Source organism: Colias eurytheme, chromosome 6 (assembly GCF_061535395.1).
Source record: "Colias eurytheme isolate Ceu_HAF_F1 chromosome 6, ilColEury1 Martin Lab GWU primary, whole genome shotgun sequence".
NCBI lineage: Eukaryota > Metazoa > Arthropoda > Insecta > Lepidoptera > Pieridae > Colias > Colias eurytheme.
This window is the reverse complement of record NC_142985.1, coordinates 1,359,957-1,368,333: the sequence shown is the minus strand read 5'-3', so window position 1 is coordinate 1,368,333 and position 8,377 is coordinate 1,359,957. Positions and strand designations below refer to the sequence as shown.

Here is an 8,377-nt window from a genome sequence, read left to right as displayed (position 1 = left end):
TTTAAAAATTTTTATACTAGTAATGAAACAACACACGACATCGGTATTGCACTCACATATTGTGGTTTGTTCTTTTTTACATTGAAATTTATACTTTTTAACCTAATATTTTTTTGTTTTACGTATTTCAGCTTTCCAAAAATGAAATAAAAAGAAATAAATGGCTGTCCATAGTGCCTATCAAGGGTAAAATTTATCAACATGCCAGAATATGCAGTTTGCATTTTAAGCCTGAGGATTACGGTCCAGAAAAAAAATACCTTTTGAAAAGTGCTATACCTTTTTATTTACCACATTCTTGTTACTGCGTCTCAACTGATAAAGTAATTTTAATTATATTATAATTAACCACCATGAAACCATTAGTAACCGTAAGTACAGCTCCTGAAAGACATACGAATTTCTGAGAACTGTAATATCGTTACCACACATCAACACTAGCGATGCAACTCTCCCTTTGGAATATTGAAAAGTTTTAGACTGAAGCTTGAGTAACCAAAACGATGTTTTAATGTATGTAGCACTCATTTTAATTAAAAAATCGTAGTATGAGATCAAAAGTTATCAAGCGTTATTTAAAACTATCATTCTCTACCAATTAAAATGGTATGTACCTATAGAGATGATAATTATTCATGTAAGTTGACCAGTAATATTATAATATAAATACTGTTAAAAATATATGTCGTTTTATTTATAGACCATGATTTTTAGTTTTTTTTATTTCGAAAAATCCTGAATATACAAACCAGTGTGGTCACCCACAGAAAGAGACAAAAAACAACACTGACGTCATTCAAGGTTATATTTTCTTGTGACAAGTTAATGGTCATAGTGCAATCTCCAGTGTATTAGATATAAGCTTCTTGGACTACCGAGTTGACTACTAGGTATATTTTGTTCGTTCAAGTGACAATTATGTCAACAGTCAACACTCAATAGATATGTCAAATGTCAGCTGTAATTTATAATGTTTGACAGCCGCACGTAAAAATTGCGAATTGAGATTTGAGATAAAAAAGAAGATATCATTACAAACACGTATTATTACAAATACCTGTGACAAATACATAGAAACGAAGAAAAATACCGGAAAAATTGAACTAATACTTTTAGTATTACGAGTTATATTTGATTTAAACCTTTAAAAAAATGTCGCAAAACGATGCATCATCATCAGATGAAGAATCTTTGAAGAGTATTTATGATACCGCTATGAAATTGTTTGATAAAATTGAAACTGGAAACGAAGCAACTAATAGTGATGCAGTACAGGTAAGTTTGTACACTTATATTGTAATTTCGGAGATAATATTTATTGCATCCTATCCAAAACAAAAATCTCTGTATAACAAATGGTTTGTATATAAATTGAAGGTATTGAAGGAGCAAAGAAATAGCCATTTTATAAATAACTATCATCACAGACTAATAATAATATACTACGTATACAACTATCATCATGAAAACTTTCTCATTAGCTTTTTATTGGTTATCAACTAAAGACACCATCTTCTGGAAGAAATATTTTTGCTATGTTCAAACAAGTTTATACACATTTTCTTAAAAGTACTTACTTTTATATGAATAATTTTTCAGATGACACTTAAAACAACAATATCCAAGTTTGAGAAGGCAACAAACTTAGTTTCTCTCTCAGGAATGTTCAGTAAGAATGAATCGTTAGATGAGCTACCAACAGAAACACTGCAGTACCTACTCTTACCTGCGCTTCTTGGAACATTGACGTTAAAGTTGTGCAATCAACCTAGAAAGGATATTATAACAGTAGCTGAGATATATTTTAGGTATTTATTTGCAATTTATTAAAGTAAAATTAAAAAACACTTTTGTAATGAGTTATTATACTTATAAAAATCTAAGAGAAAGTATAGCTATTTCATATGATATGATACATGAGATGAAATCATATTGCACGCCTCATAAGCGAAGCGTTGAGGTGGGTACTACTGTCACTTCGCGCAAAACATCTGATTTTTCAAACTTAAAATGTCTTTATGTATCATACATTGCACTTGTAAGATATACATACACATAATACATACACACGCATATTAAGAAAAAACACTATTTTTAACGTTCATGATATTTTTGATGTCATTTTTGTTATTTAAACTAGTTAAAAAACAGTTTAAAAAAGTTCTGTCTTGGATGTCCGTGTGTCTGTATGTGCGGATCCTTTTTCTTGTTAACACGATAGCGACCGAAATACTTTACTAATCGAGTCTTTTTTTTCTCTTACGCTTGAGTATGCTCAGGAATAGAACCCTTTCATTTTTCAGGGTCTGATTCGATGTGGTTTAATTGTTATTAAATAAACAAAAATAATAATTAATAAATAATTATTAAAAAAAAATTATGAGGCGTGCACTTTTGGATTTTCCAAATTATTTTAAGTATGCAGTTGTAATTTTTCATCATGATAATATGTACTTAAGGCCGTGTACGCGGTCCGTGCGCTGTTAGGCTCAAATATGTGATTTTTCAAACCAGATTGTCCATCAACCACTTATCTTACAAACATATGAATTACTAATAATTTTAGGAAATTTTATTGTCTATGTAGTTAGTTAAGAGTTTTTTTCAATTAATACAGTATTTGTGAATACCATCAAGATAACTGAGCCGATGATTACTTGATTTCACTTTTAGTGTCAATTTCGAAGCTAAAAATATCTGAAATTGCTGACAGATCTAACACACAATTATTTTTAACTAACTGCAAAGATCCTTATTAAAATAGTTAGTTAAAAGATTTTTTTATTTTGGACTCCTAACTTACGAAATTAAAATCCGAACAATGTGAATTTTTTTAGAAATTATAGTCGACAAAATGATTATTTTCACCAAGATATTTGACTTTATTGAATATAATTTATACATGTTTCAATAAAACAATGTCTTACTTATAAGATAAAATTTAAAAAATCAACTAAGGTACCTCTATTATTTTTCTACAAATTTTTTTAAAGTACTATAAAACACTGCGCGCGACTCGATTAAAATCAGTCGGCAGCGAGCCTTTCCAGAGATAGGGCATGTTGCTCGGCGCTCTCCTGTGGACCTATGCTGTTCATAGTAAAAGGATAGCGCAAGCCGCGATCTATCGTAATAGATCGCGGAGATTTTGACTTGCGTTAAATTGAATATGCGCTCTTAAAAGTACAGTTAATATTTTGTGACTTTACTTTTTTTTAATACATTAAATAATTTAAAGCATAATATTGTACAATTTCAGAGATTTTATACAAAGGTGCAAAGACTATGGCGTCACAGATGTAGAAGTGCCTCAGCCAAGTGCTAATGAAGATAACACTGTGTCGAGGCCACAGAGTGAACAAGCCAAAATTGCTTCAATGGTGAGACTTATTTATATACTTACTTTCTACATGTAAAACTAGCTTTTTGTCAGCAACTTCACCTGTGTAATCAAAAGAAATAGTTCCTATTCCTCTGGGACTTTTCTTTTTGTCCGCAATTTCGCCTTTGTAATCAAGTGTGCATAGTTCCCATTCCTATGGGATTTTTGGGATGCAAACTATATTATGTGTTTTATCCAAGTTAGGCTATTATTATTTTATGATATCATTCTGTGACCAACAAATGTTAAAAATTTAAATCTTATTTTGCATACAAAAATACTATTTGGACTGTCTTTGCTAAATTAGTTTTGCAAACAAATTTTCAATATCAGAATACATTTTATGCCTCTTTTTGTGTAAGAAAAGATGCAATATTTCAATGCAGAACATTAGTCAGTTCATATTTAAATTTACAGAACTCACAAGAGCAGAACATTAGTCAGTTATATATTTAAATTTACAGGTACTCACAAGAGAAGCTAAAATCAAGAGGTACAAGGAGATGAAAGAACTAAAAGAGAAATTGAGCACTCTGTCCAAAGCTATGGAGTCTCCGAATGTAGATGATCAGACTAAAAGGGAATACTTTACGACGTTACTGTTGAATTACGTGAACCAAGCAATGGAGGAACTCAGCAGTATTGAGCAGGAGAAACCGATTTTGGAGTATATGGCTAAACATGCAGGAGGTAAGATCATGTCAAATCCCGCATATACACATTGAGTTACTATGTACTACGTACTAGAGAGGGCATCGCTACTACACTATTTGTAACACGAGTTAGAGCCAAGCGTCACAAACATCACTTATATCTATGACTAACTAGCCGCCCCACGCGCGCCCCGCACTGCCGCGCCGCGATTGTCGCACAGATTTTGTTCGTGGTGTCCTCTCTATACGTAGTAATAATACCTCAATGCATATACATGTTTTTCCCCGTTGGATATAATGCTACAATATAAGCTATGTTTTGCATTATATATATTATAGTTAAGAGAGTTAGGTATTATAACAATTGCTTGAGATAAACAATTCATATTAATCCGTCAGTCCTCGGATCACAGACACAATAGAAAATCTATTGTGTCTCGGCCCGATCGGGCCGCTCGGTGGTCAATGGGTTAAAGTTCCAATCGCTGTAAAATGAACTTTAAAAAGTATTGAGTCTGAATCTTAATTTCGTAAAAATAATTCGGTACAAACAAAAGCAGTTTATAAACTTACTATTTAAATTTTTTAAGTATGAACTTATAGGTATAATATTATGTTCCTATCGTAGGCATAAAATAAAAATGTGTTTTTAATTTCTTACAGCACGGCGTAATATAAATTCTTGTTCCAAACTATTTTCTTAGTGTCATGTAAAATTTTGTTACTTAATTATTCTTTAACTAGCTTACCGCCCGCGGCTTTGCCCCCTTTGACTTAAACCTAATAAATTATATACTAAAACCTTCCTCTATCTATTAAAATAACCGCATCAAAATCCGTTGCGTAGTATGAAATATTTAAGCATACAAAGGGACATAGGGACAGAGAAAGTGACTTTGTTTTATACTATGTACTGATTATTCACAGAATTAAAGCCAAACAAACGCGAGCGAGCACCAGCACTGAAGCCGATAATTATAACTCGAGATGCGTTACAAAAGGCAGTGTATGGGGCGGGCTACCCGTCTCTACATACATACACTGTAGAGGAGTTCTATGATAAACGAGTGCGGGAGGGCACGTGAGTATATTTATACTTGACAATCTAAATTGGTTATGCCATATCACAAGTACATGTGTAAAAATAGTATTAGTAATTTTTTTGAAGTGAAACTTCTTTATCGGGGATGGACAAAAATTTAGTGTAACATTTTTGCGTTACGCCCATGGAGTTACGCCGTACGCGTGACATTTTTGCGTTACGCCATACTCGTGACATTTTTAAGGTCATAAAGAAGTTTCACTTCTTTCGTGTGTACACGCATACCTATTTTTATGTAAATGTAAATTTTTTTTATTAAATTTTTTTAAGCTTTTTGTGTATAAATGTGTGTAAAATAATTGCAATGGCTTAACAAAATTTATTAAAAATAATATTATGATTGTTTATTATGATTTAATTCAAAAGTAGCTCAACTGATTGTAAAGAAATATAATATTAGTAGCAACCTATAGATTTTCTAGGTAATAAATGCTATTTTTACTCCTGTTAGATGTATGAAATGCAAGCAAAATGATGATCGACTACATATTTTCAATATTACGTTAGAAAAGACGTATGACGCGGGTTCGAATCCCGCCTCCTGATGGAATATTTTCTATTCTTTTTATAATTTCTCATATTCATACATTAGTTAACCATTACATATTATGAAAAAAAATCATCACTATCGTATTTATTTAAATGTATATTGTATATGTATGTTTATCAGCCATCTGGTTTCCATAACACAAGCGAAAGCTTAGTATGAGATCAGATTGTGGCGTGTGTGAAAATTGTCCTGAACTATTTATTAATTTAAATGTATATCCTTGTATTGACGTGACAACGTCTTATAAATTGGTTTGCCGGGTGACACTTCAAGAAACTGCGTTACGCTCCGCTCACGTTATGCGCTCACAATGAGAGCGAGTGAGAGGCACGCGTCCCTTCCACTCGGGCATGGTTAGCCCGCCTAAGAGCGAGAGAGACAGACATAAAAAGTCGTTGTCACGTAAAACTTTCGCCCGTATACCGACTTTACAGGCAACCAATTTTTTATATTGATTTCAGTTTCCCCGCTGCCTCAAACATCCCGCACACAAAGATACAGAGCTCAGAAGCCGATGTAGATGAGGCGGAGGAAATTAAAAAGGTAACATTGTACTCTCTTTAGTATCTACTTTTCTGTCAAAATGTATTACATATTTTGAATCTATACTAATATTATAAAGCTTGCTTGTTTATTTGAACGCGCTAATCAAGAACTACTGGTCCGATTTAAAAAATTCGGTGTTAGATAGCACATTTATCGAGGAAAGTTATAGGCTAAAAATCATCTCGCTATGACCACCAGAAGTGTAAAACCGCGTAGCATAGCTAGTACAATATAGAAGTTTAAATAATTTTGATTTGTAGGTATGTTTTTTCGTACCTCTTTGGTTATTGGTCGCCAAGATGACGAATTTCTATATTGCTCATTCTTTTTCGTAGGTGTAAAGAAATACGAAATTAAAATTTACGTTTTTGTAGAAGATTAAATGAGATAATATATAAGTATATAGTATACAAACATATGTATTGTATTCATATTTTACATATTCTATCTTCCTTTGTTACATAATATTTATATTTATGTGATTACACATAAGTATTGTTTACTATAAAAGTATGTGAATATTTTATAGGAACAACTCGAAGAAGACGATGATCCCGAAGAGTTGGCAAGAAAACGCAACATGGATGAATATAAAGATGACCATCGCAGAGGCTGGGGAAACAGATACAACAGAAGTTAATTGGACCACAGACTGCAGAGAATTGTCGAACCACAGATGATATGAGACATTTAGAACTGTCAAACCATAGACAGTATAAGAGCTGTCAAATCACATACTAAATATTGCGTTGAAGATAAAACTTTTTTTATTGTGAAAAATGTATTTACTAGTCACGCCTTATCTTCTTATATATAAAAATGAATCGCAAAATGTGTTGGTAAGCGCATAACTCTAGAACGGCTGAACCGATTTCGATAATTCTTTTTTTATTATATTCCTTGAAGTACGAGGATGGTTTTTATGTAGAGAAAACGTAAATATGTACCACGGGCGAAGCCGGGGCGGACCGCTAGTACTCAATATATACTTTGAGTCGGTTATTTGTACGGTGGATAATTGTAATGTGTTGTAACAAATAAAATTATATACTGATTTAAATGGCTGTTTAATTTGAATTTTATTTCAGTTCACGCTTTTTATAAACCTAACTACATTTTAATACACATTAAAAGGACTTATGAAATAAGTTTAAGACTACAAAAATACTATAATATAGATGTCATAAAAGATTCGTGCACCCACTTAAAAACATTGGCAAAGTTGTGTTTTCCTATTCATGCGAATGTGAGTGACCGGCATAATTTATAGAAAATAATATTGAAATATACTTACTACACATATACATTAACATTCAAAATATCTAAAATCTTATAAAAATGACGATATACATCTGAGAGAACTTTGCCGTGTTGCCAGTTTCACATAACATGTTCACAGAAAAGCGATTTTATTTAGTGTAGATTTGTATAGTTTTATTATGCTGTGTGCATAGTATTTAGTACAGCACTATTTAGATGCTTCGATTCAAAAATATGAATACGGATAATATATTCGAAGTTTGAAATGCCTATTCCAAAAAGGGAGGAAAAACGATTCGATTCAATTAAAAATCTAAGCAGCTACAAAAATAATTAATCTAGTGTTTGACAGCAGAGATTATATCAATGCATACATAATAAAAATTATTAATATTACATATTAATTATTCAATGACCCTGTCAAACCTCTCGTTTCTACAATCTCAAGATCGATGTCTCTATCAAGCAATAGAAAACACACAAGAACAAATTGTCTTTGAAACGAGTAGAAAGTTTTCGCACGAGTTTAACGTTTATTAAAATTTATATTGCGAAATGTAGCGTGCTTTCATATTATCACATCGCTTGTCACACCTGTCCAGTGTAACATTGGCACAATAAGAGCCATTACATAAGCAGTGTGACCATAAAAAGTTTAGATAATTACGAGGAGAAAATTACTAGGTATTATAAAATTAGAAGTTTTCTTTTTTTGTTTGTTTTGGAACTGCTGCTCTGATGTTGAATATTTTTAGAATCGGTTTTCCTTGAACAAAGTAGGTATGTAGTTTTTGAATCAAGAGATATTCCAAAATCTTTAATGAGAATAAGGGAAACCGTAACCTTAATTTGCTTTTGAACTATTTTCTTGAGATCAAACTTAA

The 8,377-nt window shown here is 31.9% G+C and overlaps 1 protein-coding gene across 1 annotated transcript; it reads left to right on the top strand.

Annotated features, from left to right (window-relative positions):
- Window positions 1-968: 968 nt before the first annotated feature.
- Window positions 969-7,293, top strand: Tap42 (immunoglobulin binding protein Tap42). Its single transcript, XM_090102412.1, has 7 exons — window positions 969-1,275; window positions 1,600-1,808; window positions 3,260-3,380; window positions 3,847-4,072; window positions 4,963-5,116; window positions 6,149-6,230; window positions 6,763-7,293. The coding sequence occupies exons 1-7, from the start codon at window positions 1,153-1,155 to the stop codon at window positions 6,871-6,873; spliced, it is 1,026 nt and encodes a 341-aa protein (XP_089958538.1). The 5' UTR covers window positions 969-1,152; the 3' UTR covers window positions 6,874-7,293.
- Window positions 7,294-8,377: the final 1,084 nt, after the last annotated feature.

Coding starts and splice junctions, on each gene's coding strand:
- Tap42 (XM_090102412.1), top strand. CDS start 1,153: ATGTCGCAAAACGATGCATCATCATCAGATGAAGAATCTTTGAAGAGT. Junction 1,809..3,259: donor GTAGCTGAGATATATTTTAG/GTATTTATTTGC, acceptor GTACAATTTCAG/AGATTTTATACAAAGGTGCA. Junction 5,117..6,148: donor AAACGAGTGCGGGAGGGCAC/GTGAGTATATTT, acceptor TATTGATTTCAG/TTTCCCCGCTGCCTCAAACA.